Genomic DNA, 23,692 nt, shown 5'->3' with positions numbered 1-23,692 from the left:
CAACTTAGTGTCCCTTCATAATTTTGTTTGATTAGAATGCTCGCTATTGCAAGTTCAGCAGCTGAACATTTCATATTTAAGTTTCTAAATTCTTTAACAAGCCAGTTCAGATAGTGTAGAAGACCAGGAGATATTTGTGTGAAGGTATAAATGAGACCTTGAGATTAAGAAAGCCATAAGAACATAAGAACATAACATAAGAGACGCCCGTGTTGGATCAGGCCAAAGGCCCATCCAGTCCAACACTCTGTATCACACAGTGGCCAGAAATACCAGTGCCATTAGGAGGTCCACCAGTGGGGCCAGGACATTAGAAGCCCTCCTACTGTTGACCCCCCAAGCAATGAAAGTAGACTGGAAAATTTGACATAAAAAGTGGGCACATGGCATGAGAGGGAATTCTCAGTTAAAGAAAAACATTTGAAATACATGAATAATCTCTACTCATAATATTGTTGAGTCTGTAGTTCTGCTCCTCATATATGAGTGTGCTCATATATGATAGAATACATTTAGTAAAATTCATGAAATGAGACATCAATGAAGCGAGGTTCATTCTTCAGCTATCCATTTTAATGTGTTTCACTTTGGACAGGGAGATGGAGAATTGTAACACAAGTGCACATGTAGTACTTTTGATTTTCTTCTGTTAATGTTGTTGCTATTTATATTCTTCATGGAATTTGGGCTGTTAATGTTACCAAAGATAAAGAAACCAAAATTTCTTTGTAGTAAACCACTCATTTCATTCTAACGCCAATATTCCTGTTCTTAACAGACTTACTGCTTACTGGCAGACTTCAGTGAACATGCGTGTTTGATTTCACTGGTCCTATGAAGACCTGAATGTTTCATGAAAATTTGGGGTGGAAAGGCTAATTCTAAATAATCTGGCTTTTCACTACTGCACATTTATCATAAATGACAGGCAGAGAACTTCAGCAGTACACTGGTGGTCTGAACATGGGTTTGATGTGTTTTCTTTGTTTTCCAAAAGAGTGTTCTTATGACAAGGAAAGATAATTTCTTCCATATCCTTGCATCTTTACAAGTGTGCTGCTAGTTTCTGGAGATTAAAGTATAACCTTCATTTGATGACCTCTTCAGTCTCCCCTCTCTTTCACACTTGATGACAAAATGATGCATTTCCATACAACTCAAATTTACATGTAGATTAAAAGGACATTTAAAATTAATGGAAGAGCAGTATTTTCTTAAAATCTGTCTGCAGTGCTGTCTGACTCAGTACCATGGCTGTGATTGGAATAAATAGAGCACACAAATATTGGCCAAGAGGACATTGAGCTGTTAATGTTTGCACCTGCTGGTGCTGAAAAGATTTACTGCATTAAGAGCTGAAAGGAGCAAGTCAGGTTCAAGGATATCAATGATGAGAAATTTTTCCTTCAGACAGTCAAGTCTTCTGGCCTGTTATTCACTCTTGAGGGGTTTTTTTGGTTTTCCTCTGTTCAAGTAGTGAAACCCCTGCTTCAAATGGGAAATCATATAATTACTATTTCTTGTACATTTACTTCTTTTCATTAGGTTGATATTCTTTTTCACCAAGAGGTTCAGAGCAGTATACATAATCTGCATTTATCTGTATATACAGTATGTTTCCCATAACATATAGCAGCTATGAGGAATGAAATGGTGATAATGCTTAAAATGTTTTCTGCAACCAAAGTTTAATATTTGCAATGTATTTAAACTGCAATCCTGCATTTAGTTACACATATCCAGGTTGTATGGATTTCCATAGTGCATAATTGGGTTTGGATCAATGCTCCCTCTAAGCTATGGAGTCTTGTGAGCAAAAACTCTGTTTTGTGAGCTACTGGCATTAAAGTTGTGAGCAAGCGATTTGGCTACTGCATAAATCAGTTTGCTCTGGAGCCATCCTTCCTGAGCGAAGACAAAAATGTGTGAGCTGGAAGCTAAAAAACTGTGAGCTAGCTCACACTAACTCAGCTTAGAGGTAACACTGGTTTGGATGTGTTAGTATGACTTTGTATGCTTAGAAATTCAGTTACTGGTTTGAAAAACTTAAGTAATGCAGGAAGAGTAGAACTACAGCATAAGACTATTTCTGTATTATATGAGTAAACTAGGAATAAGGCCCATTGTGGAAATAAATACAACGAGATCTAGAAAGAGGCTCTGGGGGAGTGCTCTGGCTTTGGGCAAACAGTGTCAATTTGCTGTGGTGACCTCAGCAGGGTATAATGACAGAGTCCACTGTTTTCTCCAGAGGAACTGATCTCTGCTACCTGAAGAGTGTGGTAAGAATTTTCAGAAAATATGGGAGGGTTTGGGTTTAAAAATGAACCAAACAGTTTATGAAATCCACATATGTATATCTGGCTCTGTTTTTTTTTAACAGACAGTCACAGCCTGGCTCAGTATGATTCTTGCCAAAACCCTGTTGCTCTCAGTATAATCAACATTCCATTCCCCAGCCCCCAAGGTGTGAGCGACTTACATTAAACAACTTGTCAGGAAGGCCAGCATGAGAAGTGACAAACCCAAAATTGCCCAGGCCATAAAATGCATAACCATTTGTGCAGCTGGGCCTTCAAATCCACAATGCAAATTCATGGGAAACAGAAGTTCAAACAAACCCTGATTTTATCTCAGTGATAACACCCAAAAGGACAATCTGTTTGAATCAATGGATGTGTGAGACTCACAATTTAAGGACAATAAGCAATTGCAGCTGGACCCTAATTCAATATGCTATCTCAAGACAACAGGATTTCACATGCCTTAGAAGATAGCTTTGAAGTAGCTATTTGTCAGCTTCAAGGAACCTGTAGCCCCAAATGATGAGAATCACAGAGAAACAAAAAAACTCATCCCAGTAAATAAGTGTGAAGCCAGCTTTAGGTATGGAAATTCCTGGAGATTTGAGGGGTGGAGCCTGGGTAACAATTGTTGCCACTCTCCAGGTGAGGGCTAGAGATCACTCAAAATTACAACTGCTCCTCAGGTAGCACAGATCAGTCCCTCTGGAGAAAGCAGTGGACTCTGTCATTATACGCTGCTGAGGTCGCCACAGCAAATTGACACTGTTTGCCCAAAGCCAGCGCACTCTCCCAGAGCCTCTTTCTAGATCCCGTTCTATTTATTTCTACAACGGGCCTTATTTCTAGTGCCTTTATATATAAGGGAAAGATATGGGGTACCTCAGGATTATATGTGTTAAAGAATTTATTCCTGGTATTTAAATCCCTGGTTTATGTTGAAGAGAGGCATATTTTGTACAAAGGTACAAAATATAATTTATTCTGAATCTCCTATTGGCACATATTTTGAATTAGTTTTCTGGAGTTCAGATTGTGATTGCAGGTTCTCTCCTTAGCCCCACATTTTATCTTTTGTTAATGAGTTAATAATAGGGATAATTTATCACTTTAATTTTGGTTCAATTTTTTGTGCTCTAAATTAGTTTTTGATCCAATTCAAGTGGTAGGACAGAACAAAAGCACATGGCATGAGTAGAAAAGCAAGTGTTTAATTATTACTTATATAGCTGTGTTTAAGTGGTTACATTTTTAAGGCTCGATTGGAAATATTTTAAGCACAAGTGTTTATATGAGGAGAGGTACTAGCTGTGATAAAATGTGCTGAGCTGACTAATAATTTTGCTGATTATAGATTGTGATGACAGCTTTTTAATATATTCCACATTCAGATATACTTTCTTGAAACACCACCATATATGTACATTTTATCTGTGTCTCATGGAAAATGAAATCATTTTTAGAAATTAAGACAGTCCAGGCAATTTTCTTCAAAAGAAAATTAAGTAAGCAACTCAGTCTTATAATGGCACATTATGCAAATATACTAAAAGCTTCAATATACCTGTCAGCATGAGTATAATATACAAAATTCAATTATTAATTCTATACAGCTTAGCTTTTTTCAGTGCACTTTAATATTAAAAGCCAAACTCAATTTCCTGTAATTTATTCATCATTCACTCTTGTTGGCTGAATTTATTATTGTTTTATACTTCTGGTTCTATAGACATCACTAATTGCTATTTATATACACAATCCATATTTGTCATTACAAATAGTATCTTTTTATGTGCTAGCTTGTAGAAAAAGACCAGTACTTTTGTCCCAGTACCCCAAATGGAGACTCAAGACAACGGCATGAGTTTAACTGGTTTATTTAAATTTATTCAACTTTCTGGTCTCTGTCATCAATTACTTATATGAATATTAAATTGAGGTTGGGCTGCACTAGGCAGCCTGTCCATCGCCGCCTTTGTTCTAGCAAATCCACCTTGGTTCCAAACCCAGCGGCTACCACTGGCCTTATTTATCCTCACCCTCACATAGAGTGCTGAGAGGTGCCCAGCCTCAACCCCCTACCCTGATGCACTATTAAGCCACCACCAGGTTCAGGAAGGTGTTCTTCAGCATCGAATAATAGAATCATGAAATCACAGAGAAAGGGGCCATACAAGCCTAGTGCAACCCCCTGCTCAATGCAGAATCAGCCTACAGCATCCCTGACAAGAGTTTGTCCAGCCACTGCTTAAAGACTACCAGTGAGGGGGAGCTCACCCCCTCCCCAAGTAGCTGATTCCACTGTTGAACAACTCTTAATGTAAAAAAGCTTTTCCTAATATCCAGTTTTTCTTAATATACCATCTGGCCTGGAGGATGCACCAAAGGCACTCCTTCCCAAGCCCCATCCCACCATCCAGCAAGTGATGATCTGTTCAGGACATGCTTTCCATCACCCCAATATTTCAGGGTGTTCACCGCTTATCCCTACCTAAATGAGCAACCCACCCTATCCCCGCCAAACAAGGGGGTTAGTCTTGCTTAACACTCCTTGTCCCACCTCCGAAGAATAACTTCACGTAGGCCCTGACAGCTAAGTACGTCTGTAGAGGGATGGACCCTATCACCCTAAAAAGATGAGGCAGATTAAATCTAATTGATTGATGTGGAATGTAAGCCCCATCACTATTCAAAATAGCCTTATGGACAGCTGAATCTAATTTGTGCCATGCTCTTTTGATCCTCAGGGGCTTGATTCCTGCCCTCCAAACCCATCTCTGTAAGAGCTCAGACCAAACAATCATGACTCCCGGTATTAACTCCCTTACCCTGTTTGAATCCCTAATTTTCTCTGCCTAAGGGTGAATCCCTGGGTTTTCACTAGGTCATTCCCACCCAAGTTTAGTGCCAGGATCTCAAGACAACTGCCCTCTCTCAAAACCTGGGGGAGAGAAGGCAGGAACAGGGTTCCACAACATCCCTCTTCTGCCATGCCAGAGCACACTGGGAAAGGGTATAATTCCATCTGTCTGGGAAACATCCTCGCAGGATGTTCCTAAGCTCTGCATAAAAAGCTGTTAAAGCAACTATGGTGAACTCACCCTCTTCCCTCCCTCACATACAGGATTTTCCCTCCGTTTTTCTTCCTTTCTGGCTGAGCAGCCCCTTTATCTATTTTCTTCTCATTTGAAGGATTATGGCTGTCACATTATTATAGTTCAATGCTGGGTCAACCCAGGGACTTGAGGGAAGAGACAAGACCATCTCCTTAACTTATACTTCTGAAAATGGCACAGGAGAGGCTTTTGAAAGTTCAAAAATGAACAAAGTATTTTATTCAATGTAGAGGTCAGGTGGAATCAGGGGTAACATAGTAAATTCACAAACTCCAGTTAAATATGTTTCCAGAAAGTGAGAGTTTTAAGCTTTTCACAACGTCTTAGAGTCTTTGAGATGAGAGGATTTGGTTTCAGTGTCTGCTAAACACTCCAGTATATGTTCTCGAGTTTAATTGACTCTTCAGGTTTCAGAAGGCAGGGATACAGAAACCCCATCCTTTATCAGCAGCTCACAGCTGGGTCTTGTTGCTTGCGAGAGTGCTGTCCATTAACTGGGGCACTAGGACATGCCTCTGCTGTCTCAGGGTTGTTAAGAACATCAGATGGCTGAGTCTCAGAGGTGATGACAGGGCTGTCAGTTAAAGCAGACTGGTTTAACTGCTCTTCAGTTAAAGCAGACTGGCCCACAACACCACCTCAAGGACCACCCCTATTGTCACCCTGTCCTCAACCATCCCTTGCTCTAAAGCAGGTCAACCTAGCATGATTGCCCCTGCACCTACAGCATGCATGTCAAGATCGGCGTGTCCTCTTGTTACAAACCCCCAACTTTGTTGAAATCTTAGCATCAAAATCAGGGTTGAACCAACTGCCTGGCTGATCCTAATTGGTTGGTCTCACTATCCCTTGAAATCAAATGGCCACTGTCCAAATATCGTCCTTTTTAAAATATAATTTTATTAAATTTTAGGACAAACAACAAATCCGATACATCACTAAGAAATGTCAGGTGCAACATAAGCACAGTACCTTAAATTGAAAACCATGTATACAGGTACATTGCATTATTAACATTCCACGTTTCATAAGGTAAAAGTGCAACAAACTTTGGTAATGCTTATTGTTAGGAATGACATCCCCCTCTATAAGATTTTCAACAACTGGAAACCAAACTGCTTGAATTTTTTTTAATCAAATAGCATCCTTTAAGGAGCTTGCTGAACCCAGACGTTTAGACCACAACTGCTGATTCTCCTGGTCCCAGGGCAGTCCAGGGTCCAGAGCTGCATGTATCCTGAATGTTTAATCATATCTAAGCCAGCAGGGCCAGGATACACAGCATATGCCCTGTGGATTATCTCTGGATATTTGGTTAATGCAGGTGCCTTTTCAGATTGAATCTTTACAACTACAGCCATGTAAATGTATCCAGAGAGTCAGTTATTCCATGCATGGTCTGCTGGCTTCTTCCTTATTTTCTCCTTCTCATCCTTCCCTTCATTCTTTGTTTCTGGATTCTGAAATATCAAGGAAAATACATCCACTTATTCCCCTCACCATATTTTTAATTTACTAGTCAGCAGCAGGTAATTACTAAGGGGCAAGGACCTCACAGAGAAAATGCTTGATTGGCACAGATTGTAGTCCCCACTTCACCAACAACCCTGCCAAGAGGCCTTGAAATCCTGGCTGTGCAGTCCCTGGACCCAAGCCTTGCAGCACCCTACCAATGGCATCCTGTACTCCACTTTCACTTGTATCATGTCCTGCTGGGAAGGCCAGGCAGATTGGGCGGGGGGGGGGAGATCCACCCCTCAGGACCCAGCCAGCCACCCATTTTACCCCAGTTGAAGCCCAGCCAGCACCACCAGCATCTGCTCCCACCATTCCATGGTCGTGCTTGGGATTTTCACTAGGCAGACCACCCTGCTCCTGGGATGAACCTCCAGTGGTTCCCACACTCTGGTGATTCACAGTTGTGGCTATATCAACTCACTTGTTAGCATCTATCACCAACTGGGTATCTACCACAGCACCACTCAACAAGCTTCAAGTGCTGTTACCTTCCCTGCCAAAGAAGAAGAAGGTTGTTTACTGGAACATTTTGCCACTTTCTGGGATGGTGGGGCAATCCCTGGTACCTTGCCCGTCGATACTCTGGGCTGGCGTGCTGCACACTTAACGATTTCAATCCTCACCATTAACTATGGGACACTGGGAGTGTCTTCTTCTTAATTAGAGGAAGCTGGTACTGGCTGTCTCTGGGGGGGGACCTCTTTGCCAGACCCCCCTTCTTTTGTCAAACCTTTTTAGGGACCATTCCTGTAGAAGGACTCAAAAGGAGATCACTACAAGCTATGCATCAAAGAAGAAACTTCTTTTATTCTTTTTTTTTCCTTGCTTGCTTTGTTTTACAACACTAGCGCTAACGGTCTTACTATGCCAACATGGTCTTTTTCATATATATCAATAATCAACTTAATATTAGTATAACAAGCAGGAATCAACTTATCAGCCTATCTTCGAGACCACCTCTCCCCATATGAGCCCCACAGAACATTGCATTCTGTAAAACAGCATCTCCTGGTGGTCCGTGGCCCTGATGTCCGACTTTCCTCCAGGGACCGCAGATTCTGTATTGCTGGTATTAACATCATTTGTTGAGGCATTCTGTATATCCAATACTAGATTGTTTATAGGTTTTAATCTTAATTGATTTATGTTTTAAATTTTAATTGTCAATCTGCACTGTGTGCAGATTGATTTGTTTGGAACCTGCCCTGAGCCTGCTATGTAGGGAGGGCAGACTATAAATAAAATAAATAAATAAATATTAGTATAACAATGTAACCATTTATTACCATTATTTTTTTAACTTGTTACTTAAGAACTAACTAAAACTTAACAAGCACAAATGATATAATCACTTTAAGTGGTAAATGCAATTCTAATCTAACTTTAGTGAACTATTGAACTGAACTGCTACTATAATTAACCCAAGCAAACTGAGTTGCGACCATGCAATTATACAAGCTCACATAAGTAATACCCCCAGAGCTGTACGTATGTGAGAACTCATCCCCTAAAATGGTCATTGACAGAGGAACACAAAATGGCGACAGCTGTTTCCTGCCAAAATGAACGCCATGGTTCTAACACCCTTAATCAAGCATTCAAATGCCTATAATGCGGACCATTAGGTTTTCCCAATCCTCTCCTATCCCTGAGTTAGAAGATGTAGCCACAAACCTTTTAAAAGGCCCCAAACAACTGATGCATGCTAAACTGATGCTCCTGTGCCGAAAAACTGCTCCTCAGCTGCAGCCAACCACACTTGCAACACCATTTTTAACAACATACACAAGAATTCTAGAGAAAGTTTGGGGTGCAAATATAATTTTAATAAAGTGGGGAAGGGACCATTGCTCAGCAGCAGAGCACAGGCTCTACATGAGAAGTTACTAGGTTCAGTTTCTACGATCTGTAAATCTTTGGGCTGCATGTGTTAAGCATGGTCTTTTTCTGCCTGAAGCCCACCAGAGTAGGCATTACTGAGAGAACTGGACTGATGGTGTGAGTCAAGATATCTTCACATGTTCATACCTCTGTGCGCATGAAACTGAAATGCTAATGGTAAGAGCAGTAAAAAAACATTCATAGTTTTGAAATCAGAATGTGAATGTTTATTTTGAACTAAAACAAATATTAATTGTTAAAAGCAAGTTTCACTGTACGTATGCAAAGTGTTTTTTAAAAAATGCGTTTAAAATATTGAAAACTGATGGAGTCTACAGGGTAAGGTGTTTAAAAAAGCTGACAACAACTCTGGAAATTCCACAACTTTGAACAGGGGATTTACAAGTTATACTTATGAAGCCAATATAGTTGTCTTCAGATCACTGAAACCCTTAAGTGTTCATTTAACCTTTAGCCTTAGTGTCATGGAAACCTGTAGTCATCTTTCACCCGTAATACTCTTGAAAATGAAGATTCCTTCTAGCCAGGAGACTCTCAATTACTTTATTGATCAGCCACATTTAGAGGGTTATGATCTACTTATTTGAGCAGTAAGAACTTATCAGATGCCAAAGACTGATATCTTTTTTTGGGGGGGGTCAAAATACCAACACAGCAACCTATCTCAGAACCAGTGAATTTACAGTGAATTTACTTAAAGTTAAATATTTATCTAACATAGGTTGACCTTTTTTTAAAAAAGCTAAAGTTACTAACTAGATGGCTAGTGGTAGCTGTTCAATTAGGATCTCAGTCTTCAATACAATTATTCCAGATAACCTAACTGGGGACAAACCCATTCTTTCAAGCTTTAAAAAAAAATGCTATGATGGATTAAAATTTGCATGCATGGAAGGATAAACCTATTAATATTCTGGTGCTTCAGAGCTCCTTGTTGGTTGCTAAATTTAAAGGCAGATTTTCTATAACATTTTAACAATGCCATCCTAAGCAGAGTCTCTACTTTCTAAGATCATTGAAGTCAATGGACTTAGAATGGAACAAACAGAAACCCACAAGGACTTGCACGAGGCATATCATTTACCCATCCCCTACTATTTTCTCTTTCTCTTCCCACAAAGCCCCTTTTCCTGCTTCCTTCTCTCCTTTTCATCCAGCCATCCTACCTTTATGAGACCCTCATCTTTACCTCTTCTCCTCCTCCGCAGTTTCTACATAGGAAAACTATGGTCCAGTTGTGTGGTATCAGGTACATGCGCATGGTAGAGAGGCTTCAAGGACTGTGGGAGGCACCTTTCTTTTCTTTATAGCCCTCCCCACATTATTCCCCCTTTCCTTCCTCCTGGTAGCCACCACATCCGCTGCACTTTCTCTGCCTGATTCTTTCCTTCTCAGCCATTTACCAAGCTACCTTTTATCTGCCTCCCAACTTCACCTATATTTTTAATCTATTTACTTCATTTGTACTTCACCTTTGTCCACAGTGAAGACCAAAGCATTTTACATTATTCTGCTCTCCTCCTTTTTATCCTCACAAGAACCCTGTGAGGTAGGCTAGGCTAAAAATATGTGACTAGCCCAAAAGTACCCAGTGACCCTACTCTGAAGCTTTAACTGCTACACCACACTGGATTTCATACTGTTGAACAGCAGTAAGCAGCCAGGCCTAGTTGTGTCATGCAAACTTAGTGGTATCAAGTCACGCAGTAGTTGCTGTAAGGCCCAGGGTGCCAGCCTCCAGGTGGGACCTGAAGATCTCCCAGAATTACAACTGATCTCCAGATGACTGGCCTGAACTGGCCTGTCCAGGGCTCTTATGCAGCCCACGAGCAACTGATGCAAGGGGGGAGTGGGCAGAGCCACTCCATTATGGCTTTAGCACAGCAGAACAACCTTGCCTGCAGCAGTCAAGCATTGTGGGAACATCTGCCCAGCATTGCACTGCTACCTTTCCAGTCCGCCTCTGTGGCTTTTTCTCTGCACCCCACCCCAGGGGGCCTTGCAGTGAGGACACACCAACTTGGAGCTTACCAGGTGCTGTCCTTTATACAGTTTCTATCTCCAGTACCTGGCATTATGTTTTATGGCACACATGGCCCGGCCCAACAAAGAGACATTTACGTCAGATCTGACCCTCAGAACAAATGAGTTTGATACCTCTGCTCTATGGCATTATATCCTGGGGATCTCCCTCTTCCCCTCCACCTCAAAATGTCCTGGAATTTTCCAACCTGGACCTGACAACCCTAGTCAGACCTGGTCCCAAAGGCCAAAACAGTCCTGGAAAGGACCCTCCCCCTCCCCCTGCCTTTTTACTCAGAAACCCATCCTGGAAAGCTTGCCTAGCAACAGGCACTGAGGGTTTCTGTTTCTTAAAACTACAGGTGCTCCTTTTATCATTTTCGGGTTTGTTGAACTCCCAATGTATTTTTTAAAAGATTTTTCTGCAAGCCTGGGGCCCTTTTTAGGTTTGTAGAAAGATCTGCCTTCCACCAAAGCTCCAATCACTGGGTTTAAGTATCCTTAGATTTGGCCAAGTTCACTATTAGTATATAGACAAACAGGAACCCAAAAGGACTTGCAGGAGGCATCTCATTTCCCCCTACCCACTATTTTCTCTTTTCCTTTCCTGCAAGCCCCCATAGCCTATTCCCTTTTCCTGCCTCCTTCTCTCCTTCCCACCCAACAGCCAGTCTTCATTTATTAGCACCTTTGTCTTCAGCATTTCCTCCCCACCCCCACCATTGGCTTCAACCTAGGAAAACTACATCTCAGTTGTGTGTTAGTGGCCACTGTCCCGGACCACTTCCGTGATCAGTAACCCTCAATAACTTGTGGGAAGTCACCTCACTTTCCCCTATATCCCTCTCCTTGTACTATTTCCTCATTCCCTCCTGGCAACCTTCCCTTTACCTGCTCTGTTTTCTCCTCAGCCATTCACCAACCTACCTTTTATCTTCTTCCCATCTTCAGCTATATTTATTATTTATTTATTTCATTCATACCTCACCTTTCTTCACAGTGTGTACCACAGCATCTTTCATTATTCTGCTATCCTCTTTGTTAATGGCACAACAACCCTGTAAGGTCGGTTAGGCTGCAAATATATGACTGGTTCAAAATCACCCAGTTAGCTTCCACAGCAAGATGGGGATTTGAACTGACTTCATTGTTAGAATACATGATAATATCTCTACTTAGGATGGCACTGCATATTATCACCCATAGCCTGAAGAAAGTACTGGATTATCAGTTTTGTGAATACGGAACTCCTGGGATGTTAGGAGTCAGACAGGGGGGAAAATGTATCAGTAAGGCCTATTTTTTTGTTTTCCTGTCAAAAGCCCAGTTCAAATATTATTATTTTTTTATGTTCAGTACCCTTTTACCTTGGTTGCTGTTTTAGTATTAGATTTCAGAATATTTTCATTCAGATTCTGATCAGAATAGATACTAAGTAACTGGGGCATATGACAATCAGAATAGATACTAAGTAACTGGGGCATATGACAATAGATGTAGTTGCATTAACACCAAGGAACAGCCTAATTTCATTTCTATAACCGGGTGTTTGTATTTTTAGTCATAAACAAGTTATCTAGGAAGAAGAGCTATTTCCCCCCGCTTAACAGGTGGCACAGGGATACAGAAAACAACAGTATTATTTATGAAAAAATGTTCTTGCAAGAAAAGCTAGCATAAGCATCTACCTCAGATAGTAGCAAAGTGAAGCATGTATGCAGCCATGCACTCACAAGTCACAGAATTATTTATAAAGTAATTGAAGCATATAAATGCACAGATTTTAGAAAAAAGATCCAGGTTTATGCTTTCAAAATGTGATGAAAGGTTTTAATGTGTAAGCAGTTAGACAGTCTGATTAAATTTGAATTGTTCCTCACTGGAGAACATCTCAGTCAATTAACTGATTGAAAAGTTGGTTATTTAGTGTTTGGTGTTTATGTGATATTTCTGTTGATGAACTAACTGAGAATTAATGCAAGAAAAAGTCTGCATTATTCATCAATTAACTGTTAATACTGGAATTTGCTATTTTTTTTATTGTATTGTTATTCTAGTTCAGTTGAAGAAACAGACCAAGATCCAAAAAGCAGCTTGGGCTCATGCAGAAGCCTTGTGATAGCTCAATTAATTTTTTTTAACTTTTTAATTTTACAATATGCTGTATCAGAAATGTATTTTGAATCTCACTTCAGATTCAAAAGCATTTCAGATCCATTGTGTTTAAGAGACACTGACTTAAAGCTTGGATCCAGAGAACTTCAAACGTAGTTCTGTCCTCCGGCAATTCATTGGATCATCTGAACAGTTGCTCCCAAGAGTCAGGAAACCCATGGGAACGAACAACTCAGAGATGTATGCAAGGGATCAGAGCTTGAATGAGGAATCTGCAGGAGCCAAACTCTCTTCTCCTCAAACAAGAGCGTGTTTGTATGCAACCTAGTAAAATAAGTTTCATTATTTCCCCCCCCCCCTATTCTGGACATTGAGGATTGGAACCAGAGAAGCATGACTAGAAGAAAAACAGTTGCTAGACCTGTTACACAAAACCATGTACAATAGTCTGCCCATAAGGCTGTGCTTCAGTAGTTCTGTAGCTGGCTTCATAGTTTCACCTGCTCTGCAAGTTCTTATGGAAGCAGAACGGCTTTTGGGTTTCATTACAGTTTTCTTATGTAATATTTCAACACTGATGAACATGAAGTGCTCTAGCACAGAAGCAGCATTTCCATTAGCAGAGTCCCATCTTCCACATGCAGAAACATGTCTTTGGAACCATCCTGATGTTTATATTTAGAACTTTATAAGCACTTGTTTACAGGGGAATTGATATTTTTGTTTATTTTCTTTAAATTGTTTGAACATTGTTTATAATTCTGTCCCCTGCCTCCAAGTAGCTCAAGAGTAGTTTACACTGTGTAAAAATGTATTATCTTAGTGACTATTTCTAGCATTGCATCATTTTTGCTGTTTCTTGAAGATAGATTCACTGTGTTGAAGTGTGTAAGGTAAAGGTAAAGGTTTCCCTTGCTCAAAAGCCAGTTGAATCCGACTCTAGGGATGCAGTTCTTATCTCCGTTTCCAAGCCAAAGAGCCAGCGCTGTCCAAAGACGTTTCCGTGGTCATGTGGCCGGCATGACTAGACGCTGAGGCACACAGAACGTTGTTACCTTCCCACCGAAGCAGTACCTATTTATCTACTTGCAGTTTCTTGCTTTCGAACTTCTAGGTTGGCAGGAACTGGTACCAGAGACAGGAACTCACTCTGTTATGCGGCACTCGGGTCTCGAACTGCTGAACTACCGACCTTCCAGTCTGCAGTTCAGCATCTTAACCACTTGAGCCATTGCAGCCCTGTTGAAGTGTGTACTCTCTTGCAAAAAGCATGGCACAGTAAATATGATTTGTAATGTTAGAGGACTTAGAAATAGAAATATTAATTAACTTTATTTTTATTCAGTTCTAACAGATAGGCCTCCACCCATAATTCTTCAGGGACCTGTAAACCAGACATTGGCAATAGATGGAACAGCTTTGCTGAAGTGCAAGGCCACTGGTGACCCAATGCCTGTTATCAGCTGGTTAAAGGAGGGATTCACTTTCCTGGGCAGAGATCCTAGAATATCTATACAGGATCAAGGAACGTTGCAAATTAAGCCTCTACGAGTGAGTGTGGTCTACTATAATAGCATGTTTACCATTTTGAAAGTCAGAGACTTTATTGAATGTAATCAACTAATAGTATGTGATCTGTGAATTGTCTGTAAGCTCCTGTTATCAAGTCATTTTTACTAATGAAATTTTTATGATCATGTTATTCACTATTGTCAACTACTGAAAGAAAAGCCCCATTCATGCACAGGACTTAGGACTGCTACTTGGGAGTAGTCCATCCATTTATTGTAAGTTACATGTGAGTACTCTTCAGGAACACTTTGGTTAATATGAGATATGAAATCACTGCTTTCTTGCAGTTAAACCAAGAACACGGCTTTGAAATTTCCTGAATGCATTTCTAAGAAGCTCATTGCCACCAATATTAACAACACTTTTGAGATCTGAAAACTTTTAGCTGTTTCCTGAGATCGGTTCTCAAGTTTTATATTGCAGTTAGACATCAGAGTATGCACTCAGATGCTATAATAAACTACATATCATAGCATGATTATACAGCTGTTTGTTGTGCTATCCAAAATATGATTATACAGCAAGCCATGGTTTATAAATTGATGTCAAACCAAGGTTTCACACTACGGCTAGTAACTCACTTGTTAACAGTTTCAGAGGGTAGCTATGTTGACCTGCAGTAGAACAGCTAGATTCGAGTCTAGTAGCACCTTAGAGACCAACAAGATTTTGGAGGTGGGGGATGAAGGGAATTGACTCTCGAAATTCTAAAGCTTATATCCCCAAAATCTTCTTGATCTTTAAGGTGCTACTGGACTCTAGCTGATTTGTTAACAGTGGTTTATCATGACATCCAAATAGACACACTGTGGTTTGTTGAGTTGTGCTGCCCTCACTGTTGCTTGGGCATGGCAACCAAAAAACCTAACCAACAAGTATTACTTTCAGGTATTACTGGCAGTTTCCCAAACAATTTTATTCCATTTTTGCCTATCTCCATACCCACCATTTTCATATTAAGAGACTCACAAATCATTACTGTGGGGGCAAATGAGAAGTGAAAGGGATGTTTGTACTGTCAAAACCAACAGGTATAGACTGGGGGGGGGGATTTAGACACACAGTGGTGTTCACCATTTGCTAATAAGGAATATCACACACCAACTACCTTTCTGCTGCTGGCAGCCAACATACAAAGACTACACAAATACATCCATTCAGTGGTTGACTGAGTGATCTGGCAAACATGTGCCTCTTTGCTTGATTTTATTTTATTTCAGAAAGTAATCATATTAATGAAATGGAATGTGGTTAAAAGACAGGAGATGAGCAATGTGATCCATTGCAAAGTTACATCCTGCCAAAGCAATTGTCTTCAGTGGACTTAGAAGGGTATAATTCTGCCTAGGAATGGCACTTGTAAGAGAGGGAAAGGGGGTGGGGGAAATTGTTTAACATAGCTGCAAATGTAAGTGGAATGTGCCTTGCGCTCAGTAGTGCCAAGATGAGTCCAGAGATCTCTGAAGAGACTTGCCTTTGGCTTACCCCTTTTGTTCTTGTGACCCAGCAACAGTGAGCAGCCTGCATGCATATTGACCCTTTGCCAGCAACCATGTAATAAAGAGGTGCTCAGGACAACATCCTGGGATTCTGTTGGGAGGTACACACGGAAGTGTGCTTTATGTATAAACCATTATTTTTTTTAATGTCCTATTTTTATTGAACAACCCATGTTTATGCAAACAATGATATATCAGGATGGATGAATACAGTTATGATTTCCCAGCCTTCTTCATGAGAAGACAGTATAAATGAATCCATTTGTTATACTTGCTGTTCACCAATTGCAAGAAGAATTCTTAATCCTTTTAAAAGTGGATGCTATAGAAAAGAATAATATTAGTGATTTTATCACACTGCAGTGAGAGATAGAAGAATTTTCTTATTTTATGTTTGAGTATACCATGCATTATGATGTGTTACCAGTATATGGTGTCTTGTTGGTAAATGTCAAAGATCTAGATAGAATGCAAAGACAGAGATATAAATATACACAGAAAGACAGCAATATGGCTCAGAAAAGTAAATAGAGATACTGCATGCACAGTTAAAATTTTAGTGCAAGAACTATTTAGTTGTCTTAGCAGGAGGGCGGGATAGAAATCAAATAAATAATAATAATAATAATAATAATAATAATAATTCCTCCTTTTCTCCCTTCCCAAGCTCATAAATAGACAGCTGTAGTGTACAAAAATGAAAGACTATTTTCTTTTCTGCCACTATCTCATCAGTACCCGTAAATGAATTGTTAACCTCCTTGGAACAAAATGGAATTTATTTAAAAATGTATGTTAGTTTTCCTTGAGTAAACAATTTATCCTGCCTCACAAGGCTAAAGGGAGGTTTGGGCCATAAAGGTTAATGCATTTTTGCTGTAGAACTGCATTAAAGAATGCGCTTGAATAGTCAAGATTCCCCAGTCATACTAGAAAGAGAAGCAATTAAAGATGTAAGCTTAATGATTTCAAACAAAGTTTCAGTGATGAGTCAAGAACTTGTAAGATACTGGTCTGTGTCCAGCTTTGCAAACAGACAAATGTGTTCAGTTACGCAATGTTTTTATTAGACATGCTTGGCTTTCAAGCAAGGGATACCTTTACCTTTTTAAAAATACACCAAAATAAACAAAAATAAAGAGCCTCCCAAGGAAGCTTCAAAAATGCAGAAATTTTATTGCTCTCTGGATGGCTCATCCATATGCAAAAATATTTGCCTGCTCTGTAATGCAGTTGAGTTCATGTTCAGTTTGAAGAACCTAGAAAAACGGGTGAGGATGATAAACTGATGAAACAAATCCATACATGTTAAGGAATGTGAAAGCCTAATAATTTCCCTTTTAAATATCTTATAGATGAAGGTTGTAGGGTGAAACAACCCAAATTTGATAGTAGGGAGAAAGTTTAAAGGCTGGGGGAGGGGAGCAACAGCTTATTCCAGTAGCCTTTAAACCAATGAGGAACTAGTCATTCATAACATTCACTCATGAAGTAAGAATTTTCACTTGACTAGAAAGCCAGGGAAGCAGGACCATGATGGGGAAACAGAAACTTAAATCACTGGATTCAGTTATGGTTGTTTCCCACTGTTATAAGTTACAATTCAGTAAATGGTCATCTTTACCCATTAGGGTTGCCAAGTCCATTTTAGCCCCCAGCGGGGGACTTTGGGGGGCATTCCCGGAAGGGGTGGGACATCCCAACGTGATGACGTCATGTTGGGGGTGTCTGCCCCCCTGCCCGATGGGCACACGGGGAAACACCAGCTCCCTGCACTTAAAGGGGCCCCTTTAAGTGCAGGGAGAAGGGAGAGGGGTGGCTGCAGGTGTTGGAGCTTGGGGGTGGAGCTTCCCCAGCAGCCAGCTGGCCAGCGGCGGGTAGAACCCAAAAAAAGCGGGGGACCCCTGCCAAACTGGAGCCGCTTTGGCGGGAGGTCAGGGTATAAATCTATTTACTAAAATAAATAAATAAATAAATAAATAAATATTACTATTCCAAAATTGTAATATGCTGATTTTACTGTATTTGTTGGAAGCCATCCTGAGCCCTGCTTGGCAGGGAAAGGAGCAGGATATATATACACGCTAACTTTAAGGCCAGTTATTAGAATCATTCATTGCCTGGTTAGCTGACTTTTTAAAAAGCGGCTGGAACTTTTCTGTAGTTAGTTGTGCTGTGATCAAGATTAGCTTGCAATAAGAACATTTTATGCTATTTCATGACCTCTAGTAGAGATTAGAAGCATGCTTATGGGTCCATATTCTAGATGATAGATTAAGAAAATAAGAGAAGACATGTTGGATCAGGCCAATGGCCCATCCAGTCCAACACCCTGTGTCACACAGTGGTCAAAACCCAAGTGCCCTCAGGAGGTCCAACAATGGGACCAGAACTCCAGAAGCCCTCCCACTGTTGCCCTCCAAGCATCAAGAATACAGAACATCACTGCTCCATACATAGTGGTCCATCTATATGTTTTGGCAGTAGCCACTGATGGACCTCCGCTCCAATCCACTTTTGAAGCTGTCTATGCTATAGCCGCCACCACTTCCTGCAGCAGTGAATTCCACGTCTTAATTACTCTTTGGGTGAAGAAGTACTTCGTTTTATCTGTTCGAAGCCTACTGCTCTGTAATTTCATTGAGTGCCCATGATTTCTTGTATTGTGAGAATGGGAGAAAAGTACTTCTTTCTCTACCTTCTCAATCCCATGCATAATTTTGTAAACTTCTGTCATCATTTCTCCAAGTTAATGAGGCCACACCATAGATTTATACAGGGGCATTATGATACTAGCTAATTTGTTTTGAGTCCCCCTCCTAACAATCCTCAGCATAGTATTTGCCTTGTTTATTGCAGTAACACACTGAGTTGACATCTTTAGTGAGTTATCTACCACGAGTACAAGATCTCTCTCCAGTTTGGACCCCATCAACGTATATGTATAGTTAGAATTTTTAGCTCCAGTGTGCATTACTTTGCACTTGCCCATGTTCAACCTCATTTGCCACACTGATGCCCAGTCACCCAGCCTCAGTAGATCCTTCTGGAGCTCCTCACAGTCCTCCCTGGTTCTTACCACCCTGAACAACTTTGTGTCATCCACAAACTTAGTCACTTCACTGCTTACTCCCAACTCCAAATCATTAGTGAACAAGTTAAAAAGCACCAGGTCTAATTCCAAGCCCTGCTGTACCCCACTGCTTACCACCTTCCACTGTGAAAACTGACCATTTATACTCACTCTGTTTCCTATTTATTAACCATTTTTAATCCACAAGAGGACTTGTCCTCTTATCCCATGACTGCTGAGTTTACTTAGGAGCCTTTGATGAGGAACTGTATCAGAATTTCTGGAAGTTTAGGTAAACAACATCTTGGTCCCCCTTGTCCACATGTTTGTTCACCCCCTCAAAGAACTATAAAATGTTAGGGAAACATGATCTTCCCTTACAGAATCCATGCTCTTCTGTCAAGAGGCATGTTCTGTTGTGCTAGAATATTAAAGGCATGTTCTGTTTTGTGAACATGGTTGCAAAATTGAACAACTGCTTTAACTCTTCAGGAGAGCAGACTTCACAATCTTGCAATATGCTATATCCTTTCCCCTTCTAGTATTTCATAAATAGAAGTGTGTGTTCTACACATCATTCCACTAAAGGTTGATTGCTAACTAAAATTTATTTAAAGCTAAGTAAAAGCATTCAAATCTGTTTTCAAAGAAGCTGTAGAAAAATCTTCTGTGCTATATACCTAAGCAGTAAATTCTTATTCTGGTTAGGTTCTGAAATCTGAATTAGAAGATATAACATAATTATTGTTGAGCTTCCTACTTTTTGCAGAACAAAAAAAGTTACCTCAACTAATTTGCTTTTGTGCAATATGAAGTACTCATATCCTTTGTAACATATTGTCCTAAGACAATTCAAGATGAATTTGGCAAAGGATGTGGACAGTAACCCAAATCCAAGAGCAAGCATATAACTGAAGGATATTATAAACTGGTAGTATGTTAGTAGATACCTTTTCTGTCAAAGAATGCCTAATTAATTTGCTTCCGTGCTGATTTTTAAAAAGGAAGTTGCAGAAATAGTATCCTTCTCTATTCAGAGCATGGATTTATAGTCTTTTTCAAAATCAATAAATGATTGTGGCACTAATTTCACCCTTACTTCCTAGATCTGTAGAAGTCGACAGAGAATGGAAGTGATTTTCTGCTCATCACCAATGTCAACATTTCATCTTATCTGTTTCTATCTCTAGACTAACATAAACAGCAGGATTAGGGCTTCATGGGGCACCCATACTCAACCAACTGCGGCTTTTCATTGATCTTATGATACCTTATCATTATAACAGTGAGTGCTATTGACAAGTTTTCCTCAAAAAAGGAAAATGAAGATGAACACAAAGAATGAAAAGAAGACTAGTTAGCCACTTATTATATTGTTCTATCCACCAAGATAAAGTCAATTAGCTAGAATTTGATGTAACAAGGTTTCAGAATAATTACTTAAATATCACTCACATGAGATGTAAAAATTGAGGAGCGAAGGAACTATAGAGTACTGTGATATTAAGTAATCTCACTATACTTCACTAAAAACAAGGCACCATTAAATTATTTGTGAAACATCTAGTGTCATCTGTTCCAATTTAAAATGCAGGCCAATCTCATTGAGTCTCCAAAAAAAAACATTTAGCAGAACTGAGTAAGTGAATGCACAAAATGGTTGTCATTAATGTCTTCAACCATTTCCATACATTCAGATATCTGACATCGGTACATATACTTGTGTTGCCACAAGTTCAAGTGGGGAGACATCATGGAGTGCTGTCCTAGATGTAACAGGTAAGCCACATATTTATTTTAACTATTTTTGGTATACAGAGGCAGTGTTTTATCCTTTATGAAAAAGTAGGGAAGAAAAATGGAGTATAAATAAAACAGATAAAATTAGGATTGAATGACAAGTAGAAGTTCAGCAGCTGCTGCTTAAAAATGTACCCTGTATTCTGAATTTATTATCTAACATAGTACATAATAGAACCATTAAAAAATCTGACTAAGAGAGTGCACACAAAACGATATTTTTCAGGTTTGAGTATACCAAACCCCCAAAATATTGGTATATACTGATATTCCCAAATCCCAATATCGGTATGATATTGGGATTCAGGAAATAATCAGTATTTTCAAATTGAATTGGTCCCATACTCTCTCTTCCCTCCTCAAGTCATGCCACATGATCTTTAAATACCTTCTCTTCCCCAGGCCCTCACAGAGGTCAAGAGAGGCCCAGGCCACTTCCCTTGAGCCCCCCCCCCAGTAAATTAAAAAAATGAAGTAGTACAAAAACAATGATACAAAATTAGTATTATATTTTAAATGTTTACATTTAATACAATAAGAAAAAGACTATTGTAAGACTTTGTAATAAATGTTCCCATCTTTTATTTAGCATGTGATTTAACACCAAAAGAGTAAATTTGAGGCTCCCCGAGAATTTGAGACCCAAGCCAAATGGCCCTGCTGCTCCCCCCCAGGCCTTGCCCTTCCCTTGCTGAGACATGCTGCCACTACACTGCAACTCTGCAAGTGAAGGGGAGGTATTTTAATTATAAATACCTTCCCTTCCCTCCCTGAGTCACACTGCCATGGCGGCATGCCTCAGAAAGTGAAGGGATGTCTTTTTGAATAACTTGTCTTCCCTTGTGGAGGTGTGCCACTGCTGCAGCACGACTCAGGGAGGGGAGGGAAGGAATTAAAGCTTTAATTACCTTCCCTCCCAGAGTTGTACCATGGTGGTGGCACACCTCAGTGAAGAAAGGGAAGGCTTTAAATGACTTCCCTTCACTTGCTGATATGTGCCTCCACTGTGGCATGACTCAGGGAGGTAAGGGAAGGCACACATATGGCTTGGCTTTGCAAAAACCATTTAAAGGGAACTTCAGCTGAGTCCAAATAAAAGCTGAATAATATCTGCTTTTATTTGGATTTAGCTGGATCGGTAGCCAAATCAGATTAGAAAATCTGATTCAGCTGGATAAATACCTGAAAAATACAGATAAGGTATTTTTCGAATATTTATTTGGCTCAATACAAACCAAGCGCACACCACTACTTCTAAGATTTTGAAAACAATTGCCACTGACCATGCAATATGGTACTAGTACAGCTCATACGGCTATCACGTTAAGCAGAAATCAGAACCAAAGAAAATATTTTAAAAGACCTTAGTATTATTTCTCTTATATTTGATTATTGCGCCTATGAATTTTGCCACTGAGAAGGTGACACGATCCTTGGTATCTGATAGTAGCCATGACACCTGGGCTCGCACATTTAGTATTTCTATATCTTTAAGTAGAGGGGTGACTAAATTAGCCCTCAACTCATTGAATATAGGGCACTCCATAATCATATGTTCAATAATTTAAATTGTACGATACGAGCATCTTCATGTTCTATTAGAGTATGATACTTTATTATATCTGCCCTCCAAAACTGCCGAGGAAAGAACATTCAGTCTTGCCAAGGTAAAAGCTCTTCTTAGTTTTGGGACTGTCAGTTGATAAAAAATATTTCAGCAGTTGCATCGGGAGGACAATTCCCAAATGGAGTGTCGAACATACCCTGCGCACCCTAATAGACGTACTTGTAACATCCAATTTCCTTACAGATTTTTTAATCACTAGATGAATCAATGATCAAGCATCTTGTGCTTCTTAACAGTGAGATGTAGGAGTCAGGACAGCTTTCACTGTTCAGTTTTTGCCTGTCATGGAAAAGGCACCTGCCAGAGAAGTATAAATTATATAGTGCAGTGGACATAAATGTAACAAACAGCTGATGTGAATTTTTAATGGTTTTAAACCATTGCAAATCAAGGTATTCTATAGTCTGTATTCAGTATGGGTTATTTTGTTTTTACTTTGTTCTTTAAAACATTTAAGAAATGAAGTGTATAATGTAACCATTTATGTCTTTCAGAGTCTGGAGGAGCAGCAGTCAGCAAAAACTATGATTTAAATGACCTTCCTGGGCCACCGTCAAAGCCTCAGGTCACTGATGTTACTAAGAACAGTGTCACCTTATCATGGCAGCCAGGCACCCCTGGAAACCTTCCAACGAGTGCATATATCATTGAGGCTTTTAGGTATGTTAAAATCTGTCTTTTGATTTCCATTATAATTTTCATTTAACCTTAGTTTTAGCTATATGATGATGCAGATATGTATGTCGGTAAGTTTGAAATGTCACATTTCAAAGCCTTATTGTCAATTCCATTGAGTTAATATATGATGAGGAAATAAATATATATATATATATACACACACTAGTTACTAAATGACCCATTTCTAAAGAAAATTTCAGAAATATGTTTGATTTTACAGGAATAAAAGCTGACTGTGCCTCAGAAGTAATAACCAAATACTGCACTCCCATGTAAACAATGACTTTTTAAAAATCAGTAATTAGAGTTCTCAACGTTATCTAAAAACAGCTAAAATCTATATACATATCATTTTATTAGAGCTTGTATCCCACCTAAAGATTGTGTCCACTTGGGGAAGGGGATTTTCAACATATGTCCCCTCCCCTGGCAGACCTCCTATTCACCCCAAGCTATACCCAGTGGTC

The 23,692-nt window shown here is 39.8% G+C and overlaps 1 protein-coding gene across 1 annotated transcript in view; it reads left to right on the top strand.

The window, feature by feature from the left end:
• The window catches only part of ROBO2 (roundabout guidance receptor 2), a 714,921-nt gene that overhangs the window by 551,505 nt on the left and 139,724 nt on the right, over nucleotides 1-23,692 (top strand). The window contains exons 10-12 of the mRNA XM_015406679.1: nucleotides 14,322-14,527; nucleotides 20,818-20,899; nucleotides 23,042-23,207. Coding sequence (XP_015262165.1) covers nucleotides 14,322-14,527; nucleotides 20,818-20,899; nucleotides 23,042-23,207 — 454 coding nt within the window. The remainder of the gene's footprint in view (nucleotides 1-14,321; nucleotides 14,528-20,817; nucleotides 20,900-23,041; nucleotides 23,208-23,692) is intronic.

Source organism: Gekko japonicus, unplaced genomic scaffold (genome assembly GCF_001447785.1).
Source record: "Gekko japonicus isolate JY-2015 unplaced genomic scaffold, Gekko_japonicus_V1.1 scaffold195, whole genome shotgun sequence".
Lineage (NCBI taxonomy): Eukaryota > Metazoa > Chordata > Lepidosauria > Squamata > Gekkonidae > Gekko > Gekko japonicus.
This window is presented reverse-complemented; position numbering and strand designations above follow the sequence as displayed.